This window comes from Pteropus alecto, unplaced genomic scaffold, assembly GCF_000325575.1.
Source record: "Pteropus alecto unplaced genomic scaffold, ASM32557v1 scaffold124, whole genome shotgun sequence".
In the NCBI taxonomy this organism is placed as follows: Eukaryota; Metazoa; Chordata; class Mammalia; order Chiroptera; family Pteropodidae; genus Pteropus; species Pteropus alecto.
Window position 1 is genome coordinate 1,655,390 of NW_006435779.1, and position 23,151 is coordinate 1,678,540.

Below are 23,151 nucleotides of genomic sequence, written 5' to 3' on the forward strand. Positions count from 1 at the left end.
GAGAATCTAAGGTGGGCCAATCAGAAGGCAGACCAGGTCTACACTGGCACCATCAGGAAAGAGGTATGGAGGCAGTATGTTAGCTCAAAGCTGCTCTTGGCTACCTTTGACACCATATGGTAAGAACTCATCTGAGGTAAGACCAGAGGAGAACAGAGATGCAGAGAGACAGAATCCTGATGACACTGGTTAATCCCCTGGATTCAGCAATACCTAAAGAGCTGCTTTATTATTATTATTATTTTTTTTTATTACAGAGGCAATTAATAATTCTCTTTTTTGCTTAAGCCAGTTGGAGTTGGGTTTTCTGTCACCAATTGGAGTGAACTCACCAGGATGTAGAAGGTGATAAAAATGGGGCTGGAGGTGATGCAGATCTTGGCCCGAGCAAATGGAAGCTTCCAGAGCAGGAAGATGAAGAAGAGCACATTGGGGACGAGCAGCAAGAGGTCCCAGTACCGGACCCTAGCAGATGGGTATAGAAGTCAGCTGACTGGTGAGATTGCACCCCACCTCCATTCTCATTACTTTCTCTCTTTCTCTCTCTCTCTCTCTCTCTCTCAACCTGCTACAGGAAGCTACTGGTAATGATCTGAGTAACTGTTTTGCCACTTCATGCCATGAACCTATCAGTGCCCCCTTAACCACTAGAAACAGGATCATTAATGACTATAAATCTAGTTATATCAGAGAACCTATTCCAGAAAAACCTAGAACTCATCTCTAAGATTCTTTTTTTCTGAACCATTCTGAGACCAAATTCTGTGTCCGTGAAGGAGAACCACTAATGCGCGCGCACACACACTCACACACACACACACACACACACCAGGAAAACCCGCTCACACATAGCCAGCCAGCCCAGCAAGGCCGTGAATGCCTCACCTAGAGGTGCCGATGTCCTTATAGAGCAGCAGCAGACAGCGATGCGGCACACTGATATTGGGCATTGGGGGTAGGGGCAGCGCCAGGTTCCCATTGGCCCTACTCACCTCCTGCAGGGTGTCCATCCCACCAGCAGCAGCCCTGGGGGAGTGAGCCACCATGTTAGCAGCACAGGGGCTGTGTGGCCTTGGGCCTCTAAGTCTCAGGTTCCCAGTGGAACACAAGAGGGGCCACCTACAGTGGGCATGCTGCCCACTGCCCACACACACACCAGGCAGGAGGGAAGGTGTGGCACTCCCACACATGTCACAACCCAACCCCTACACAGGAGCCCAGTCCCTCATCTCGCTGTCTCGTGACCCTCAAATAACAAAAGTACTCCCTTCAGTGATTGAGCCTGCCTCCGTGCCAGGCACAGCAATGCAAGCTACTTAGCATCACCTGTTAGTCCCTCCAATCCCGGGGAAATAGGAGAGAAACAAGGTTCACGTCCCAGCCTGCCCTTACTTCCTTTTCTTCTTTGTGCCTCAGTTTCTCACAACCCCTGTAATGAGGGTAACAATAGTATGCATTCTATGAGCACCAGATAAATGACATGAAGCACCTCCAACAGCCCAACACACATGAAGTCCTCAGTAGCTGAGCTTTGGCTCCAACCCTCCACACCCATGTAGAACCTATTTGGAGGCCGAGTGACATGTGGGGTCACAGGCGCCAAGTGTCAGAGCAGGGCATCGTGCATACCTCAGATGGCCCTCAAGCCTTTGTCTCCTTCTGCTGCCACCCTGGAAAGGCAGATGCAGATGGAGGGGATTTTGCACTATCCCTAGAAGATACACGGAGGTCTCCAAGTGGAAAGGATGAGGAAAGAGGAGGTGCTGAGGAGGGAGCTGTGCCTGCAATGGCAGGGAGCTGCTGGGGGCAGCAGGAGTCAAGGGGGAAGAGCACAGCCAAGCACCCATGTAATGATCTGAGAATGAGAGGTCAGAGTCCAGCCTGGAAGATGAGAATTGGTTGTCTGGGGTCCTGGAGCCACTCTGGACAACCAAGGCAGGCTCATGGGCCGGCCATAGGACTAAAGGCATGCAGCAGTAGAGCTGGGCCCACATTGACAGGGGCAGAGGCTTCCATAGAGAGTTTGGGGAGCCCAGGGAAGGTGAGCCAGGCACGGCCTGGGTACCAGAACATAACAGACACCAGTATTTAAAATGACTGAACCAACAGGGTCCTATGACCCACATCTCCACTTCAGGGTATGTTCATAATAGCCCCAGGCTGGGGGCAGCCCAAATGCCCGTCAGCAGAACATACACATGAATGGCAGTGCTCACATGAACAACAGTGGAACATTGTGGACATCATTTTTTAAAAATAGATTACTGCTACAGCAACATTAAAGGGCCTCGCGAGTGCCAAGCACCAAGTGAACATGTGGTCTGACCTTACGCAGAGAGCCAGGTGAGGGTTATCTTTTCAGAGGATGGAGGGTAGAGGGATAGTGGGAGGCATGCCAGCTTCTGGATACTTAATCTGGGTGATAGGTACACCAGTGTGCTCACTGTGAGCAATTCATTGAGCCACAGACCTATGGTTCCTATACTTGTCATCTGTTTGGGTTACAGTTCAGTAAAGTTTTAAAATCGAGATGTTCTTTTATACGCCAAGAGCACAGGTCTCCTACTCAGCAAGGAATAGCCCAGGTTGGCAAGAAAGACTTGCAGCAATGCAATGGGAATCCCTGCTTGTCTGTCAACTAACACTATTCCTGAAAAACAGCAGGCCCAAGCCAGAGGTAGAGGGAACCAGGGACATCCTCACAACCAGGAAACTTGAGTGCTGCCTCTGGCTGAAAGGGAAAAAAGACTCCATAGGAGGAGGGGGTAAGCCAAGACCTGGGGCTCAGGTCCCTCCATCCCTCTCTCCAATAGGCCACTGACTGGCGCCGGGGTCACGTGCCCACCTGCAACTTGAGAACATACCAATAGCAAGGAGTATTAAAGAGAACACATGCCTGACACATAGTAGGTCCAAAGAAAGAAGCTGGTTCCTTCCTTGTTCTCTACTAATGGGGAAGGCAGCCAAAGAAATCTACCCTTGCTTCATTCATGCAATCTTCCACCAGCAGCAGGCAGTGCTGAGCACCTACTTTGAGCCAGGAGTACAGGTGCTGGAATATACCTGCTCCCATGGGACCTTCCTTCTAGAGGAGAGGTCAACAGCCAGCACAGACCTCATATTTAAAAAGCAAACTTCGTAGAGATAAGTGCTGAGATGAAAAGAGCACAGGACAGGAAATACAATAGAAACTGCTGTGCCCCCCAACATATACCCTTTCCTGGAGTACTAGAGCCCGTGGATTCTAGTTCGCACGTGGCTTCCCAGAGCAATGGCTATTCTCCCAGCCTCCCCTAGTTATGGCCATATGAATAAGTTTTATCCAGCCAGACATAAGCAGTGAGGTTTGCCAATTTCAGGTTGTACCTTTCTCCTTTCCAACTGGCTGGAATGCGAATGTGGTGGTAGAAACAGGAGCAGCCATCTTAGACCATGAGACAGAAGCCATGTATTGAGGATAACAGAGCAATTAGGAAGGTGTCTGGATCTCAGACACAGTGGGGCTCCATTCACGTCCTGGACAGCTTGCATGGAGACTGTCATGCAACAGACAGGAATAATCTTCTATCTTGTTATCTCAGCCTTTGTTTTACAGGCTAAGGCTGAGTCCCAGGGAATGCAAAGTGGTGCTGCCTCAGATTGGGCTGTCAGACAAGGTAACATTTGAGCTGAGATCCAAATAACTGAGAAAAAGCCAGCCTTGGAACAATCTAGACAAAAAGCATACCAGAGACAGGACAGCGATGCAGACCCTGAGACAAACGGGCTTGACCTGTTCAAAGGGCTAAAAGGCCAGTGTGACTACACGTGAAATCAGAAAGGTTGGCAGAGCCAGGTCAGATGGGGCCTTGTGACCACATGCAATGTGACTTCATTCTAAGTGTACTGAGAAGGATTTTCCAAAGGCAGGTGATGCGGTGCCATTTCCCTGTGGAGAGGCTCGCTTAGCTGCCAAGGACAATGAACTGAAGCAGAGAGACCCAGGAGCTACTGCACACCAGTCCAGGCACAAGAGGACAGTGGCTTAACTAGTGGCAGCAGTGGGATACCTTAGGGAGGTCAGGCCACAAGACCTGCTGGCAGACACACAGAGGGAGGGAAGAAAGCAAAGAAAGCCGATATCGTGGTGTCTGGCCTGAGCCCTGTTTAGCAGCAGTGAGGCCAACACTGTCAGTGGTGTCTCCAGCAGACACGGCCCTCTTCTTCCTTGCTAACGAGCTGCTATTTTGTTTCAGGGACCCCCTCCATGGTGCCCTGCATTCAAGACAGGGTCCTCCCCAGCGCCAGAAGCTGAACCTTAATGAGTGTAAGCGGTGGTTGTGTGGAACAGTACCAGACACCTCAGCAGGGCACACGGTGCTCTAGTTTGACACAGAGGAAAAGGTGCTATGGATTTTTTGTGGACAGGGCCCAAGACTGCCAAATGTCCTGCAATGCAGGAGACAGTCCACCAAATGATCATCCTCCCCTTTGCCGACAGTGCCCTGTAGAGCTCTGGTCTGTCAAGAAGGGTGAGCCCTCTCTCCTCTTTATCAGCGGCTGGTTAGGCAAGGACATGTGATGCCACATAGGGAGTCTCCTGAGAAAAGTGTTCTTCCTTGACTGGCAAATACCCCCAAGGACAAAGGCCCCCTTCTATGCACCTGTATGTAGCTCTCAGATTGAGGTATGATGTCTGAACTGTGGCCACGCTGTATCCATGTGAGGACCATGTGAGGAACAGGCCACCACACTGAGCACAGGGAGCTTACAGCTGGCATGGGCTGTACCACCTCCCTCAAAATTTCTGGTGACCTGAGATAACTTGGAAGTGACTGTGAGTTCAAGGAGAAAGATACCAGTCCCCTCTGCCTCACTCCCCACTTCCTGTGGGGCAAACTTCTGGACTTGGCAGCCCCACACCAGCTCTGGCCTAGGACAGAGTGTCAAACAGCCCCAGTTGGGGCAGGGCTGGGGTATAGTACAAGTACCCAGCAGCCACAAGGTAGCTAAGAGGCCCCTGTGGCAAAGAGAAGCCAGTGGGGATGAATAGGGGCCAGGAATGGGAAGAGCTGGATACAGTCCAGAGTGTGGGGTGTCTGGAAGGGTTTCTCTTGGCTTTGCCTGTCCAGCACCCCATTTTCCTGAGGGGAAACCTCAGGTCTCCTAGTCTCCATCCAAGAGGTTTAAGTACAGCTGACTCTACCCCTCCACAACTCCAGGGAATGTGCATGCAATCTAAGCCTGGCCAACAAGGATGTACCATTGTCCTAGCCAGTGAGAACCAGCCCTGAGACTTTTGCTATAATTATTAGGAAAGAGATACAGTATCTGCTGAGAGCAGGAAGCCAGAGCGGAGAGCTGAGAGACAGTTGGAAATAGATCCTGGAGATAGATCCTCATGTGAGCCCCTGGATCCAGCCACACCTAGTTGCCCCCCTGGACTTTTCAGTTATAAAATCCCCAAATTTCCTTTTCTGTTTAGGCTAGTTTGAATCTGATTTCTCTGATTTACCAGAGCTCAGAGATGGGCAGCTACCTGACAGGTCGGCAACACAGGCTGTTTGTCTCCAGAGTCCAGGCCCCCAATCAGCAATTTTCCAGGTGCCCCTCTCCAGACCTCAGTTTCTCCACCTGCAGATTGAAAAGCTTTGCTTCTCAGATTTGAGTGCTGTCTGGATCCAGCAGGCCTAGGCTGGGGCTGATAGTCCACATTTCTAACATACTCCCAGGTTGTACTACTGCTGCTCTTAGTTAAGTGGCCTTCAGCTACAACAGAACTACCACTCTGTGTCAAAGCTTATAAAATAACTGAAACAATGATAAAAATAAGATAAAGCAACTATGAACACTGTAAGCAGACATAGGGCAGAGTACTTAAACATCACACCAGCCTCTAAGAAAAAGGGAACTACTATTGTCCCCACTGTAGAGAGGAAGAAAGGAAAGGCACAAAGGGGTTAAGTCACTGTCCCACATTCTCTTCCCCCCAACCATGAGTAAGCTCCTGGCCTTGGGGCAAAAGCCCCCAGACAGAGAAGGGGTCTCCAGGCTCAGAAAACAGAGATGGTGGGAAGGCTTGCTGAAGGCAAGAGAGGAAGGGCTTGAGCCCAGACAAGAGGAAGGAGTGGAACCCAGACAAGGGGAATGGAGAAGGGGATACTTAGGCCTTTCAGGACCAGGGAAATTGTCACAGTTTCCTCCACTTGGGAAGGACTCTCCTGACCTCATTAACAGTCCAGAGGCCATCTTCCTACTCACTGCTAGGGCCTCTACCTCCCTCCCTTTGTCTGTGGCCAGACTGTGGGGCCAGATACCAGCTAAGCTCAGGTCACACAGTGCTAGACCTGTCAGAAGCCCCTGGAAAGAGCCTTCCCCTCTCTGGGCCTCAGCTTTCCTATCTCTCATCTGTGCAATAGAATTGACCAAAACTTCCTAGTGGGTGGGAAATCTAGGGAAAACAAAAAGCCCTGAGGAAAGAGGCTATAGTTCTTCACAGCTGCTGTAACTTCCCTCAGTGCTTCCAACACCTAGCATGTTGTTGAGCTTTTAAATCCCCCTATCCTTTAGCCTTGGTGGACACTGTCTTAGAGAGGCCACTCCTAGTAAACTGCCAGCAGCCCAGGCAGGAGACCTAGAGGAAGAGGAGCCCTGGGCCCCTTAACTCTCCTTCAAGGCCCGACCTGATCTGACCCCTGCCTACTAGTCTACCTCATTGCCTTCCACAGTCCAGTCCCTGGCTTTCATTTTGTCCTCCTAGCTGCTAAGCTTATGCATATCTCAGGGCCTTTGTGCTTGCTCTTCTTTCAGCATTGTCTCACCATTCTGGCCACATCCTCAGAGCAGCCCTCCTTAACCATCTCTCACAACTAGCCCACCTTGTGTTTTATTTACAGCACTTAGCCTCTGTCTGAAGTGGCCCTAGCTGTGTGTTAATGTTTTTAGTAGCTGTCCGCCTTGGTGCTCATGACCCAATCCCCTAGAACAGTGCCTGGCACAAAATAAGTTCTCAACAAAATGTTATGATGTGATGTGGACAAATGAATCTCCAGCACAGTGCAGCCAAGCCCTTCTGGAGAGTGGAGAAGGTTGGGAGGACTCCAAGCCACAGGGTCAGCAAGCCCTGATCATTCTCCACAGCCCCGGAAGGCCTGTGTATCTGTGTCTGTGTTCACTGCCTCCTCCCAAAGACTTCCCCTGCCCACATCTCCCATGAGACTTTCAGTTACCTCCTCCCCTATTCTAATGAGTCCTCACACTAGGGTCCCTCTTCGCCCTCTGAAACTTCTCCGAGGGTGTCCTCTGAGGCTGTGCCCTGAGCGAGAAGGGATCACTCCCTAGAGGAAGGAGAGGGGACAGGTGGGCCCCAGTCCAGATGTGAGGATTGGAGGATTGGGGTCCCGATCAGCTCCAAGATCCCTCACGGCTGCTGCGGGGAGACCATAGATGCACCCGGGCTCGGCGGGGTGGGGGTGGGGGAGCTCCCCGCCGGGCAGGAGTCAGGAAAGGGCTGTAGATGCAGCGGAGGCCGGGGCCTCTCTGGACTAGAGGTGCCGGGCCCGCCGTAGGGCTTCACGCTGTGGCAGGAGCGGGCAGAGGGTCCCCTCTTACCTGAGAGTCCCAGGCCGCGCTCAGGTCCCACTGCCCTAGCCGCCCATCTGCCGCCGCCGGTGCGCGGACCCGGCATAGGCCACGGAACTCCGGCCTTCAGCGCCTAGAGCAGGCGGCCAGGGAGCATTGCGCAACAGCCGCGGGCCGCGGGCTCAGCGGAAATGGGTGTAGGTGGGGAGGCTAGGCGAGGTGCTGTCAGCTAGCTAGGCCCACCGGACCCCAGGACACTGTGCGGAGCTTCCCGGTAGCGAAGACCAGGTAGGTGGACGCGTTCTTTTCGTTTAGCCAAAACGGCAAAAAACACCTACAATCCCTACTAGGGGCCCTCAGGCCCGCCCCAGCCCCCAGTAACCTATAGGAATGGAGCTACAGTGAAAAGAGGGTGCGGACAGCAGAAGAAGCCAATCACATGTCCAGAAGGCGGAGCGGCCCGCTGGCTTCTTAAAGTGACAGCACACAGCCACCGAGAGGAAAGAAAGACGCTGCGGGGAACTCAAGCGGTGGCATTTCTCACCCAGAAGGCAGCCTGGATCGTGGACACTGCCACCTCTTGGCCCCCGCGCCTGCCAGCGGTCAGTAGCCGTCAACGGACCAGCTCGTTCCAGCCAGTGCTGCTCCTCTTGGGCCTAGCTGAGCCTGACGGTCAGGGGAGAATCCTCCAGGGACCGTCCCCTCGGCGTGCCGCTCTGGGCGCCCTTCAGCGGCAGTCCAGCCAGGTGACCTCTGGTCATCTGGGCGAGGAAAGCAGAGTATGGACGACCCTGCCCCCGGAAGGACGCGTTTCCATTAGCGTGCCACGCTGCCTGAACATCAAAGTGCTCCGGCATTATTGAGAACTATACAGAATCCAGGCACTAATTTTCACAACCCTGTAGGTTGGTTATTACTAGTCTCATTTTACAGAGAAGGAATCTGAAGCTTAAAAATATTAAGTAACTTACCTAAAGCCACACAACTTAGAAGTGACAAAGCCTAGACGCTGCCCCTCCTCTCATTATTTCTAACTTCAGCAATTCTTTAGGCAACTTCCTCTGGGAAGCCTTCCCTGATTACCCCATCCTTGCCCGTCTGACATCTATGCTTGACATCTATGCTGTGTTCTCTCCTGGCTCTTCTACTGTCCCCTCATGGTCTACCCCTACCCCCATGCCCACCTAAAACTAACTCTTCATTTCCTATCCACCCCCTCCTCATTCAGCATGCTCAAGCCTCATTGCTTCCCTCCCTTAAATACCAAGCTTGTTCCTCCCTGCAGTCCTCTGTATCTGGCTCCTGTCTGGCTGGCTCTTTGTCACATAGCCTCCTCCTTCCTGACATTCTAGCTAAAGTAGCTGTCCAGTCTTTGTTAAATAATGCCCTTTTATTTCCTCTGAGCACTGTCTCACTAACATGATTGTATTCATTTACTTGCTTCCTAGTCAGTCATCAGCCTCTCCCCACAAGAATATCAGTGTCATGAAAACAGAACTGTGCATGTCACATTCCCTGCAACGTCCTGAGGCTGACTCAGTGCCTGTTGCCAATTGTAAACACCCATAGTAAACCCAAGATACACACCCCATGATAACAAAGTTGCTTCACAGTTGGGCTGGAATGATATTGGTCTCTGTTCTTCACCTAGCTCCTTTTCTAAAACAGTGGGAAATTATGATGTCACCACTTTGTGACCATTTGGGACTCGGCTTATCTGGGACTGTCCCATGCTGGCAGTAGGACAGCGTGCAGTTTCCGTATCAGCCAGCAGAGTCTGTGCTCCATGCAGATGCCTGCCTTCATGTATGGACTGTAGGGAGTCAAGGTCAGCAATTAGAGTTTCTGCCAGGAAGTTATACACATACCCCAACTTACATTTAATTGGCAAAAGCAAGTCCTAAGCCACTTCTAACCTCCAGGGGCAGGAAACTTCTCTCCTACAATGTGCTAGAGGTAGAGAACTGTAGTATCTGTGACCAGACCAAATGACTACCTTGCATCTTTACTTTTATGCTTTTTGAGACAGTACAGACTTCTTGAGAGGAAAAAATGTTTGATATTACTATTGCAATGCACAATTCTATATTCTATACTCTGAATTTTGGGCCCCATTTGTAGGTTTCTGTGGGATTTTATTTGTGGAATAAATGAGGATTTGTATTTCACTCCCTTCCTTCAGGGCGGGCAGTGGCTTCTTCACTGCAGTATCCCACACACACAGAACAGAGTGAAGCATCAGCAAATTTCAATAAATAAGAGTGTAATAAAAATCTGACTCCCAAGTTCTGTTCCTTGCCCTACACCCACCTCAGGAACAGTCATCTTCTCTAGCCCACGGCTGACAGAAGGTGACTCTGCTGTAGAACTAACTGGTTCACTGTTAGCAATGGAGGTCCCAAAATAATAGAGACAAGATGGTCGTGCTCAGCTGTCAAGAGCTAAGTAGGTGCAGTCATCACAGAACCATTGAAGTCAGAGTAGTAGCCAGAAGGCTGAATAGATCACTGGGATGAACATACTCAGCAGTCAACAAAATGTCCACATTGGTTCCTTGGTTTGAGTGGTGAGAGTTTTCATAAAGATGAAGGTCAAGCGAAAGTCCCTGAAACTTTCTTCCCCTCACCCACCCACCTCAACCAAGATAATAAATAAAAAACAATATCATATGGCAGGGAAAATGACAGAGATTAGTCACCCTTGAAGACCTAAAGCATGTGGAAAGGGTTGAGCTCCATCACATCCCTATTTAATTCATCAGTCTGGCCTTGAAAAAATACAGATTGGTAGTGAACTGTTGCAAACTCAACCCCAATTGCAGGTCCTGGGCTGGTGTCATTGCTAGTGTCATCAACATGGCCTCAGGTGGATGACCTTTGATCTAACTATCCCTTTCAGGAACTGTTTAGATTCACAAGGAGGGACAACAGTTTACATTATGGTCTTGCCCCAGGCCTATGGTCACTCTCCCACCCTTTGTCTTCATATCTTCATATAATCTGAAGGGCCCTGGCCATCTGGACATTTTGCAGAATACTGCATTGGTTTATTGTATCAATGATATCCCACTGATCTGGCTGGCTGAACAAGTAGATGAAGACCTGAAGAGGCAATTTTATTCACAAGGACGGAAGATAAACCCTGTAAAGACTTGGGGGCTTGCCACATCAGTTAAATTTGTAGGGGTCTAGTTGTCTGGGGCATACCATGACATCACTTCCAAAGTAAAGGACAAATGATTGCACTTTGCCCACCCCATCACAGGAAAGGAAACACAATGCCAGAACCTACTCTTTGGGTTCTGGAGGAGATATATTCCACACCTGGCAATGCTGCTCTTGCCCATACATCTCAGGGTGATATTAAAGGCTTCCAGCTTAGAGTGAGGCTCACAGCAGGAAAGGGCTATTCCATAGGCCACAGGGCTCACAGATCCTATGCTATTAGTGGCATACGTGGTAGGAGAAGATGCTGTGGAAGTTTATTGCAAGACCTAGTGGGTGTCAACTTTGAGAACTACAAGGCAAACAAAAGCTTTATTTGGGATTTTTTTTAGGAATTTCAAATCGGGGAGGCACAGATTTGGGTAGAATCCCAACTGTATTCCTAGGGAGAAAGAAAAGGATTGAGTTTATAAAGACAGAAAAAGAGGGGCTTCCAAAGAAGTTATACAAGTTGCTTTGAAAGAGCTGTGATTGGGGCTGGCAAAGCAGACTTATACTATGCTATAAATGATTAATTGCTTTTGTCTATTCCTAGATGAAATTTTTATTTTTTTAATAGAAGATTCAGTGATGCATAGCCAGTTCTAGGAACTGTATCAGAAAGTAGCCATTTGGTTTAGCCCACTTCAACAGTTCAGTTGCACGTGGAGAGGCCAACTTCCTAGAGGCCTCCATTTTAGATTGCTCTCTTGACAATACCAACTTTATTTTGCTGTTTCCTTTCACATTTCCCCTTTTTGTTCAAGATCTTTCCTAAGAAAGCATTGATGATCAACCATTGGGAAGTATCGTTGATCTGTCATTGGAAAAGCAACATCAATCCCTCTTCTCCAGGAAGGCTCATTGCTGGTATGTCATGTCCCATGTAAAGGGAAAGTAGTCTCCTGTGTGTACAGTAAGAGTGCTTATGTACACATTTGAGCAATAGGAGGCTCGTTGGAAGCAGAGCTAAGAGGTGGTCTCAGTTGGATTTATTGATTGTAACATCTTTAGGTCTTGGGCTACTATTATTCTGGTAGTGGCCATTAGTCATTCTTAAATGCACCTGGTAAAACACCTAGTTAAAGTAGTGATCAATATAATTACAAAAACCAATATGATTAAGGCCTATAATATAAAACAAAACCAGCTCTCTATTCCAGCCAACTAAATAAGTATGCCCAATCCCAATTTATAGGGTAATGTTCAGTCTTTTCAAGGGATTTTAATGTTTTGTTTCAGAACTTCAAGCCATTGAATCATTTTGCCTGATTTGTTAATACAGAAACAACATTCCTTTCCTGGTAAGGCAAAGTACCACCTTGCTAGGTGGCTAACACATCCAGACCGTATGGTTTTGTACTGCTACCTCAGCCAGACTGTCAGTCATTCCTTGTAGTTCTTCAAGAGTAGTTGCAATAATATTCCATGATTGTGCTATAAGAATAGAAAGATTTCTGATAGACTTTTCTAATTGAGCTACTCCATACCAAAAAAAGAAAACTCTAGTGAAGACATGCCCAAAGCCTCATTGATTATTATGGGGTTTTGGTTGGGGAGAGTACTGAAAAGACCATGCCCAAAATCCCAATTCTGTTTGGTCCATTTTGGTCAGTCTATAGACAAGAGTACCTAAACCAGGGATAATGGCAGAGGAAAGGAGAGTCTTTCCAGTGACATCAGATACTAACATAACAATACCATATCTGCCTTGCTCATCAAGTTGGCAAGGTGACATATATTTGGGTCCCACACAAGGAGAAACACCTGGTGCCCTCAAATGAGAGTGTGCAATTAACCCCAGACTGTAAAGGGAGTATTAAGCCTATTTTTGAGGCAGGGATTTCATGTCCTCCATATGTTGGTTGATCATAATAGTTGTCAACACAGAAGGCATTAAAGTCATCATTTATGATTTATGAGTGTGATTAAAAGAGCAGCTGAGGTTTCTATATATTTGAGTTAAGATTGAAGTATCAGCATGGGTTTGAATGTTCTAAGTTTTGGGGCTAGGATTCCCTAAAAGATAGATTTTTACCTATTTTCCATCAAATGCCAAATTTTTTATCTAGTCCCCTAGTAGTATTTGGGAGCAAAAGGACATCTACCTTCCAAGATTGTGTGGCATTATATACTGATTTCCCCACATTAGAGAGACATTGTAAGAATAATAAGGCCCATTGAGGTGTGAACTCATGGTCGTCCGAATCATACGAGAGTGTAGTTACATTTTTAAATGGACAAAACTCAAGATTCTTCCTGAATCACTTGTATTATCAAACATACAAGTTATCAGTAAGAGTCCAGATTATATTTATGGGTATTCCCTTGTGGTTTGGAGGGGACCATACGGATGAATCTGGCTACAGGAAGGTCATGTATTCCATTTTTTTGAGGTTTGAGAACAGAGTAGGAATTTATATCCAGAGTTATGTCCAGTTAGGTTTCATAAGCTTTCAACGCTTAAGGGCCAAGCCACTAATTCCAGTCATCCTAAGTAAGTTAGCTCGGGTGCATATCTGACGGTTAAATCGGTGCTGACAGATAATCGTTGGACAACAGCAACAAAAGGGTGTTGAAAGGCAAATAGGGTATTCATTGTAGTAAGCAGACATAAAAATCTGAATATGTTAGTCTTGAAATTAGACTAAAGAGCTAAGAAAAGGAAGAATGTTTTCTCAAGAGTTTTGATTAGGCAAAAATTATGTTATGATAGCAATACAATCAATAAATGAAATAAAGGTAGTTAAAGGAAAGACTAAGTGTGAGAGTTGCTGTGTGGAATCATGTATAATTGGCCTGGTCTGGGGTTTGGCAAGAGTCATCACGTGCCTACATCACGTGCCACCTGCTTTGATTCCAGAATGAGAATTCTAGTGGCAGTCTTGGGTTGTTCACAGATTTTTAGCTTAAAATCTCCAAAAGGCTGAGATGACCACTCAGGTGTGTGTACTTTTTAAATGAGAAACATGAATCCATGAGCCAATATCCTTAAGTTTAGCAGCACAAGGGGTAGTTAGCAATACCTGACATAGCCCTTTCCATTGGAGCTGAAGGCCATCTTTATGGAGGTGGCCTTTACACTAGACAAAATCTCCCAGTCGGAGGTTACAACATTGTAGATCTTCGCCTCCCAGGAGCGCACTATAGAAAGATTACTCCATGAGCGGTGAGTTAGTCTTAAGTACCCTAATGAGTTCTTTACAGAAAATCTGGAGGTCTCCTTTCAGCAGTGCAGATTCATATATTCCTTGAATGAACCTCATGAGTCTGCCAGTAATTTCAAAAGGAGATAGTCTATGTTTGTCAAGGGGAGTAGATCTTAGGTTGAACAATACTAAGGGAAGAGCCTTAGGCCAAGGCAGATGAAAAGACCCCACAAGTTTTGCCAATTCAATTTTGATTACCCTGTCAGTCCATTCTATAAGACTGGAGATCTGGAGATGATCAGCACAATGTAAATGTTGCAAAATCAGCCACATCTTACAGATAGATTGTATAATTTGTCCTGTGAAATGAGCTCCCCAGTCACTATGAAGCTCTGTGGGGATTCCCCAAGTGGGGAAGATCTTCTCAAGGAGTGTTTTACTTAGTGCTATGGCTGTGCTTCTGTGGCATGAAAATGCTTTCAGCCAATGAGAACACGTACAAATCATCACTAACTTGTACTCGTAACACTGACAAGGAGGCAACTGAAAAAGTCATTTGCCAAACCTCAAAGGGGTCTAAAGGCAAAGGAAAATGCCCTATTGAAGTGTGGATGGGTTTTCCAGGGTTATGCTTTGGGCAGATTTGGCATTTTGGGTATACCTAGGGAGCTATCTTTAGAGAAGATTTCCAGTCGTATTGTTTTCCCCAAGAAAACCTTTTTTTTTTTTTTTTCAGTGTTCCAGTGAGTTAAGTCATATACATATTGTAATATATGATATTGTATGCAATCAAAGAGGAGGGATCAGTCATTTGGACCTACCCATAAATATCTTCTAAGGTCAAATTTACAGCCTTGCTCTAACTACTACTTTCTATTTTGTCAAACATCTAAATGCTTCCATAACGTTATCTTTCAAAAATCTTGAATTGCTTCAGCTGGTAGCACAGGTTCTTCCATTAAGGGCTGAGATTGTTTTAATGCTGCTTATTTAGTAGTAGTGTCAGCCAAATGATTACCTTTACTTTCCTCCATGTTTGCCATTGAATGTCCAGGCAAAAGATTGCTAAAATTTAGGTAATTAGATAGCCTCCTAAGAGTTCTAAAACTTATGAACTGCTTTTATCTTTTGTCTGGAAGAAATCAAGAATCCTCTTTGTTTCCAGAGTATACCAAAGTCATGGGCAACACCAAAGATGTACCTGTTGTTAGTATAAATGCCAACTGTTTTACCTTTTGCTAAATTGCGAGCTAAAATTAATACATAGAACTCCACTTGTTGAGCAAAACTTGCCTGGGGCATCAGACTGGCCTCAATGGTTTCATTTAGAGACAATTGCTTAGCCTGTTTGATAGTGGCCTGTTTCATATTTTAGGTAAGAACTATCAGTAAGCCAAACAAATTCAGCATTTTCAAGAGGTGTTTCCTGTTAATCATTCAAGGAGTTAGTAGTTGGTCTGCTAATGTCAGGCAGTCATAAGGAGTTTCTTCAGAGGGCAGAGGAAGGAGAGTAGCAGGATTCAGACTCACATGGAACTGATGCCAGAGAGCTCAACAGGGTGGGAGTCTAAAGAGGGACCCAGACTCCAGAGCTCTGGTGACCAGGTTCTTGTCTTATGCCTCGAGAAATAATTCAAGGGCCGGACAAACAGCAAGCAAGAAAGCACAAGTTTTATTAAAGCGAAAGTACACACTTAAAAGTGCGGGTAGCTCAGAGAGTCTGCCCCAAGATGTCTGAATTACAGACTTTTGTTTTCTTGGGGGTGAGGGGTGTCCCAAAGCTATCCGGCCTGCCTCCCACTCTTGGCTGGTTTTCCATGCCACCTGGAGGGGAGGAGTTGGCCCAAGTTCATCTATGTTGTCTTCTGACCTTGGCTTGTTTCTAATGCTGGAGTCCCATGCTTGAAATCAAAACAGGGAGAAGACTGCATAAAGAACTGAGGAAAAATTCCAGAGCCACATCCTGGAGGGATGGGGGAACTTCTCTAGGGTAACTATCCTGCCTCAGAGCAAGAGTCACATTAGATGTAGACAATAAAAGAACTTCATAGGAGGTTAGTCAGCTAGCAGAGGAGTGCTGAGTTTGTTGAGAGTTAAGTAGGGTTTCCACTGAATGAGGCACATGAGGAGTCACTGGAGAGCCCTTTACTACCTCTTCTACATGTTGTAATAGATTGGCAGTGGCCACAATGGGTCTCATACAGCGAGGAAGACTTTTAGCCACTGGATCTAATTGTTGACTGTAGTATCCAATGGGCCCATGTTGGCTTCCATGTCTTTGGGTCAAGAAACCTAAGGCATTTCTCTCTCTTCCATGGGCAAAAAGAAAAAAAGGCAATAGATATTTAGGATGTCCTAAAGCAGGTAGAAAATAAAGGTTGCTTTTTATTTTACTGAAGGCCTTCTGGGATCCCTTTACTGAAGTCCATGTGAGAGGCTCTGTCTGGTCAGCTTTGAGAATGGAGTAAAAGGTTGAGCCATGACTGAAAAAATAGGAATCCAATTTCCACACTATCCAGCCAAACCTAGGAATCCCTGAGTTGCCTTTTAGTCTTGGGGACTGAAAAAGTTAAAATGCCCTGGATCCTATCAGAATCCAAGGGGAGGCTAAATGTCTTAATCAGTAATTAAATGTCCCCGATTATTAATTTGAATCTTACAGTCCTCAAGTTTCCCTGTAGCTACCTTATGTCTCTTTTTTGCTAATTCTTGAAGGAGGTGAAGGTTATCTTCCAGGGATGCTTCCTTAGAGGGTGAGTAGAGGAGGAGGTCATCCACATATTGTAAAAGGGTAGACTGGTAAGGGAATTATATATGGGCAATATCTGCCTTTAAATTTTGAGAAATGTTAAGTCAGACTTTCAATGTGGCCCTGAGGCATTACTGATGTCCTTCCCATTGAAAGCAAATAAGAACTGGCTTTCAGGATCACCAGGGATGCTTAAGAAAGCACTACAAAAGTCTATAACTGAAAAGAATTTACTTGCCTGTGGTATGGCTGAGAGTAGGTATGAGGGTTAGGCATGACTGGGTGCCAAGGCATGACTATACTATTTATAGCTTTTAGAGCTTCAACAAATCTCCACCACCTCCTACAAGGTTTTTTTAACAGGGAGGATAGGAGTATTGCAAGGGCTTGTGCAAGGAACGATGAGGCCTTTTTTGAGATATTCCTCAATAATAGGTTTTATTCCTTGAATGGCCTCTGCATTTAATGAATATTGATGGATGTTAGGCAGAAGTTTATTTTTGTTAATTTGAATTTTTATCTCTGTTGCAGAATAAATGCAACCAATGTCAGTGGCATTTTTCAACCAAAGTTCATTTGGAATAGAATCTAAGAGGGTTTGAGTCAGTTAAAGAGATTGAAAAAAAAACTGGAATACTATGATCTAGTTCTTTTGAGGGTCAATAGTCAGAAGCTCAAGATGTAAGAATATTTCCCCCTTTTGAGAGAAGAAAATATATGGGCTTTGTGAGCTTCAAGAAAGTCTTCCCCTAGAGAGAAATACAGAGGGAACCAAAAGAAATGAGTGGGTTCCTTGAATAGGCCCAAAATGAAAAGAATCAGAAGGGATTTGGAGATAGTGATGGGTTGATCGGAAATCTCCACCATTCATATGGTTTCAGTACTCCACAGAAGGGAAATGGAGAGGCTGGTGGGGTTAAGAACTGATAAGGTAGCTCTGGTATCTATGAGGGCCTTAGTTACCTCATTGCTAATAGAACAATTTTTCCTAAAGAATTAGGAGCATAGGGACAATCCCCTTTTGATCCTCAGAACAGCCCTATTGCTGAGAAAATTTAGGTTGGAATCCTTAAGAAGGATTTGCAAATTTTATGGGCTGTTGGCCTTGTAATTGCCTTTTGTGCTTTAAATAATCTTTTTTCCCCATGTCTAGGCTTTTTACAATTACCAACCCCTTTGAATGGTGGATTTAGCCATCAATTGCTGTACTTATAGGCTTATTACTTGAGTTGCTTGAATTTTGGCATTTAGGGCTTGTGTAGCTTTCTTTTTAGTAACTTCCTAGATAGCTCAGAGAGCTGCTCAGCATAATGTACTAAATCATGGGTGTGCGTGGTGGTCCAACTAAGTTGTAATATTTTTACCTGTTGTATAAGTTTGTCTTGTATACCCTCAACAAAAGCTAGATTAAAAAGCTTTGAGGCATCATCATTGACTTCATCCATGCCAGAATACTGTTTAAAAACTTTTTCAAATCTATCATAATTATCAAAAAGTTTAATCTGGTTTTCGAACATGTTTTTGAATTTTCTTCCAAAAAATAGCTCAAGGGAAAGCCTCAGGTGTCTTTTCATGAAGCCCTTTAGCCAGCTTTGAGGCTTTGTTCATGGCTTCTCATTCTCGAGGGTCAAGTCTCCCACCTTGTTTGGCTGTTCTCTGGCATGACCTTCTCCTATGCACTGATAGAGGTCAGAGAGCCTTGGGTCATGTTTGGAAAGTGAGCAGAAATCTCTAGCAAACCCAATGGAGGTCCTCTTTGGAATTAGATTAGGGAATTCTTGAGCTCAGCTTTAGTCACTGGGGTATAAGAAAAAAAAGGGGTTGTCATCTTGGCCTAGGCCCATCTGACAGTTTAACATTAAATGGGGTGGTAAGAGCAGGGTAGTCTAAGGGAGCCTCAAGTTCATTGTTATAAAAAAGGAGTTTAGTAAGTAAAGAGTAAAGAGGGGGGAAACAGGCAGGCAGCAAAGGAATGCAAGGTGCAGATAAAGAGATGTCAGATGAACATTTAGAAGTTTCCTCAAGTTTAGTGAGTTTCTGAGGCAACTTGGAATTTGCTTTGGTTAAGTTAGAATTTGTCTTGGAGGGAAGCAACCTTTGAATTACTTATATGTGTGGAGGCCTCAAAACACAAATTAAAATATGCATTCCATTTCAGTTTGCTTAGTTTTGTAGTCTTATTCCAACTGACTGCACAGATAGATTAACTTGGGGATTTCAAAAGAGCCCCAATGTGGCCAGTTTAATTGTAAATCCTCCTGGGTGATTATGATCCAGAGAGTTAGAAATTTACAAGACGGGGGCCTGTAATGTTTTGTACATAAATCAAGTAGGAGTTCCAGAAAGTGGCTGTGCACCAGCCTCTCAGAAAGCATCTTCCCATTTTTCAAAAGTAATTACCAAATGGGTGCCGTAAGTCCCTCAGACAGAAAGCTAGGAACCGAAGACATCCAGATAGAGCCTGAAAGTCAACCGAGGCAGGAGGTTCAGGTCTAGGAGGACTTACCACAAGGATCCAGGACCAGGATAGTGTAATGGACTCTTGTAAGTACCTTACTTGAATCCACAGAGGCGTCAGAGGAGGAAGCAAGTCACTCTGGATCCTACTTCTGAGACCATGTAATATCAATCAGTTTTGACTGGAATTGGAACTACAAAAGCTTTATTTGGGGGTCCTTTTTTTTGTTTTGTAGACTTGCAAATCCTGGAGACACAGATTTGGGTAGAAACCCAACTGTGTTCTGAAGGGGAAAGAAAGAGACAGTTTATAAAGACAAACAAGGGGGGCTTCTAAAGAGATTACACAAGCTGCTTTGAAAAAGCTGTGTGTGACTTGGTGCTGGCAAGGAGACTTACACTATGCTATACATAATTAATTGCTTCTGTCCATTGCTAGGTGAAAATATTATTTTTTAATAGAGTTCAATGATGTAGAGCCTCTTCTAGGAACTATATCAGGATGTAGCCATTTGGTTTAGCCCAGTTCAACAGTTCAGTTTCAAATGGATGGGGTATATTAGCTCACCTTCATGGAGGACTCCTGGCTCCATTTTAGGTTGCTTTCTACAATACCAACTCCATTTTGCTGTTTTTCTTTCATATGGGGAAACCACAGTGTAGACCCCTAAGGTTCTAGAGCAAGGCCAAGACATCTACAGCAGAAAACTATATACAAATTCAAAATACAACTCTACCAGGCTATACTGGACCCTGGTAGAGATGACTAGGGGACTCAAGTGACTGTGAGGGAAGAGCTGCTCCTGATAAACTGAGTTCTATCATCAGGCCCATGAAGTCATAAGCTCAGGTGGGCTCAGCAGCCATCCAGTTAAGACTGTTAAGTGATCCATTGTAGATCTACATCATCTATCACTGTTGCACCAGTGCCTGTCCCTTGTTCACACCTACAGCTGACTGGGGAGTCTCTCATGACCAGCTGACAAATAAGGGAAAAGGCTAAGCTTTATCAGAAATGAGCTGCATCATTTATCAGATACAATGCCTTGGGGGCGGGGAGAGGGAGGGAAGGGAGAGCCATTCTGAGACCTTGAGGATGAAAGCCACAGGCTGAAGATAGTGAAACCAGAAGTTGAGAAGGAGACTTGTCCTTGATCGTGTTAGTGTTAGATGCCCACTGATGTGAGAAAAATAAAACCCCAAGGTGATGTGCATCCAGAGTGAGTCCAACATGGCTATTGGCTGGAGTCCTTGGTTCCTCACTCTGTAGGCTGGCCACAGGGCTGCCTGTGTGTCCTCAGGACATGGCAGCCAGCTTCCCTTAGAGTGAGTTATCTGATGAAGAAGGAGAGAGGAAAGCAAAGCAACAGAGCTTTTTATAATTTAGTCTCTGAAGGACGTCTAATCATTTGTCACATGCTGCTGGTCATGCAGCCCAACTCTGGTATAATGTGGCAGATCACATAAAGGTGCGAATACCAGAAGTAGGGATCATTGCAGGCCATAATAGAGGCTGCCCCCACCCTTTTCCACCTTGCCATTTCTTCTCCCTCCTCCTATTAGCATTTAAACATGCCCAAGTGTCTCTCATCTCAAAAAAAAGCCCCACATCCCACTCCAGTTTTGTACTGCCCATGTCCCACAGCCCAACTTCTCCAAATAATTGTCCAAATTCACCCTTCTTACCTCCCGGCACCCCACTCCTCAACACACTTTCAATGTGGTGTCTGACACTGATTATGGCATGAACTGGCTCTTACCAGGGCCACTCATTGGCTCCTGGTCCTTGCCAAACTTGACCTCTTGGCAGCTTGTCACCTGCTGTTCCCATCTACCACCTTGTCTCCCCTGGCTGGCAGCCTCCAAGTAGCCTCCAGTGATCTCCTCTCCTTGACAGTGGGCTGAACCTAGTGACTTACTTCTAACAAACTGGATATGGCAAAAGTGATGGAATATCACCTCCAGGACATGGCCTCTGTTGTGTATGGCCTCTCTCACCCTCTTGTTCACTTGCTCTGAACAAAGCCAGCTGCCAATTTGTGAGATGCCCTATAGAGAGGCTCACATGGCAAACTGAGGAGGCCCCCACCCAAGAGCCAGTATGAAACCCAAGTTCTCATCCTATATTCTAGGAGGAACTTAATCTTGCCACATGAGGGAGCTTGAAAGCAGGGCCTGCCTGAGCTGAGCCTTCAGATTAGACCAGGGCTCTGGCCAGCACCACCAGTGCAGGCTGTGAGAGCCCTTGAGGCAGAGGATCCAGCTAAGCTGAGCCCACATCCAGACCCACAGCTACTGAGATAATACATGGTAATTGTTTTTACCTGCTAGATTTCCAGGTAATTTGTTACGCTGAAATAGATAATATAATCCCACCCACCATCTCTTCTCTGGCTTCTCCTTTAGTGGCTCCCAATATCACAACTCCTGTCCAGCATCCTTGGTGCCTCTTAACTGTAAAAGTTTCCCGGGTCCCAGGCCTGGGCCTTCTCTCCTCACTGCACTATCTGGTTATACAACCACTGCTAAGGCCATCTATAAGCTGAAATAGATAATATAATCCCACCCACCATCTCTTCTCTGGCTTCTCCTTTAGTGGCTCCCAATATCACAACTCCTGTCCAGCATCCTTGGTGCCTCTTAACTGTAAAAGTTTCCCGGGTCCCAGGCCTGGGCCTTCTCTCCTCACTGCACTATCTGGTTATACAACCACTGCTAAGGCCATCTATAAGCTGAAATAGATAATATAATCCCACCCACCATCTCTTCTCTGGCTTCTCCTTTAGTGGCTCCCAATATCACAACTCCTGTCCAGCATCCTTGGTGCCTCTTAACTGTAAAAGTTTCCCGGGTCCCAGGCCTGGGCCTTCTCTCCTCACTGCACTATCTGGTTATACAACCACTGTTAAGGCTATAACCCAAACTCCCTCTTGAGCCCCAGATCATAATATCAAATGGCCTCTGGATATCTCTACTCGAGGCCCATGTCCAACACAGCCAGAAACAAATTCGTCTTTTCCTCCTGCATTCTGCATCTCAGAAGTGATGCCATCATCCACCTCGTCTCCTAAGCAGAATCCTGGTATTATCCTGGATGCCTCCCTTTTGTTATCCATCTCCTAAATTTCTCCTGGATATTTTAAGCCCTCATCATCCCTCCTGCCCTATGTCCTGGGTCCCACTCAGAGATGCTTATTCACTGCACAAAAATATCAAGAGGATTGTGATCCAGCTCTCCCCACCCCCTGGCTCACCAAGGGACCTGCCTTAGCTGGAGCCACATGTAACTGGAGGAAAAACCGCAACAACACCTCCAACCTGGTTCAATCCACCTCCGAGGGACAGCCTAAGGGATTCTCCTAAAACTCACATTGGTTATCCTCTCACTTGCTCAAAATCCTTCTGTGGCTCTCCATCGCCCTCAGAATAAAGCTCCAACTCCCTAGAAAGACTTGGAGAACTTTTGTGACCTGGGCTCTGCAACCTCAAGTCTTGTCCCTTCCTGGGCATCGCAAGCTGTGTAACCGGAACTGTGGCATTGCTTGCAGATCATCACTGTGCCATGCTCACTACATCTTTATAAACGTCGTTCTTCCCATCTAGAACATCCCTGCATTTTGCTCCCCTTGGTGAGGCTAACTCCTACTATAACATCAGAAGCGGCTTCCTACAATCCTGGAGTGTTTCTGTGCTTGAAGTAATCAGCCTGAGAGCTTTTGGAGAAGCTGAAACTGACTATCCACTCAGAAAAGATCTCAGAAAACAAGGCTCTGAAGCTCAGTTGCCTCATCTATAAAGCGGCCAAACCGTGACCAAGGTCAGGCAGTCAGCAGGTGGAGCTGGTCTTAAGTACCCGCACCAGCAGCTTCAGCTCCCAAACCTCTGGTGACGGACAGCGCTGCGTACGCGGCCGCGTACGCCTTCGCGGCCAGGGGCCAGGGCCTCCAACCTCCTGAGCAGGGCCATTCCGGGCGTTGTGGGCGGGGTCTTCAGCCATCCTGGACGCGTCCGCCCCCCGCGCGCCAGAGTGACG

General features: G+C 46.4%; 1 protein-coding gene across 10 annotated transcripts in view; it reads right to left on the bottom strand.

Moving 5' to 3' along the window:
* The window catches only part of TPRA1 (transmembrane protein adipocyte associated 1), a 14,220-nt gene extending 5,950 nt beyond the window's left edge, over nucleotides 1-8,270 (bottom strand). The window contains exons 1-4 of one of the 10 annotated variants that reach the window (XM_025046473.1): nucleotides 7,591-7,939; nucleotides 1,327-1,429; nucleotides 886-1,026; nucleotides 333-465 (exon numbers count right to left, since the gene is read on the bottom strand). In XM_025046473.1, coding sequence (XP_024902241.1) covers nucleotides 333-465; nucleotides 886-1,010 — 258 coding nt within the window. In that variant the 5' untranslated portion in view covers nucleotides 1,011-1,026; nucleotides 1,327-1,429; nucleotides 7,591-7,939. Of the gene's footprint in view, nucleotides 1-332; nucleotides 466-885; nucleotides 1,027-1,326; nucleotides 7,317-7,590; nucleotides 7,941-8,104 lie in introns of those variants that run through there. The other 9 variants (XM_025046472.1, XM_025046470.1, XM_025046471.1 and 6 more) reach the window with 9 other exon arrangements.
* Nucleotides 8,271-23,151: the final 14,881 nt, after the last annotated feature.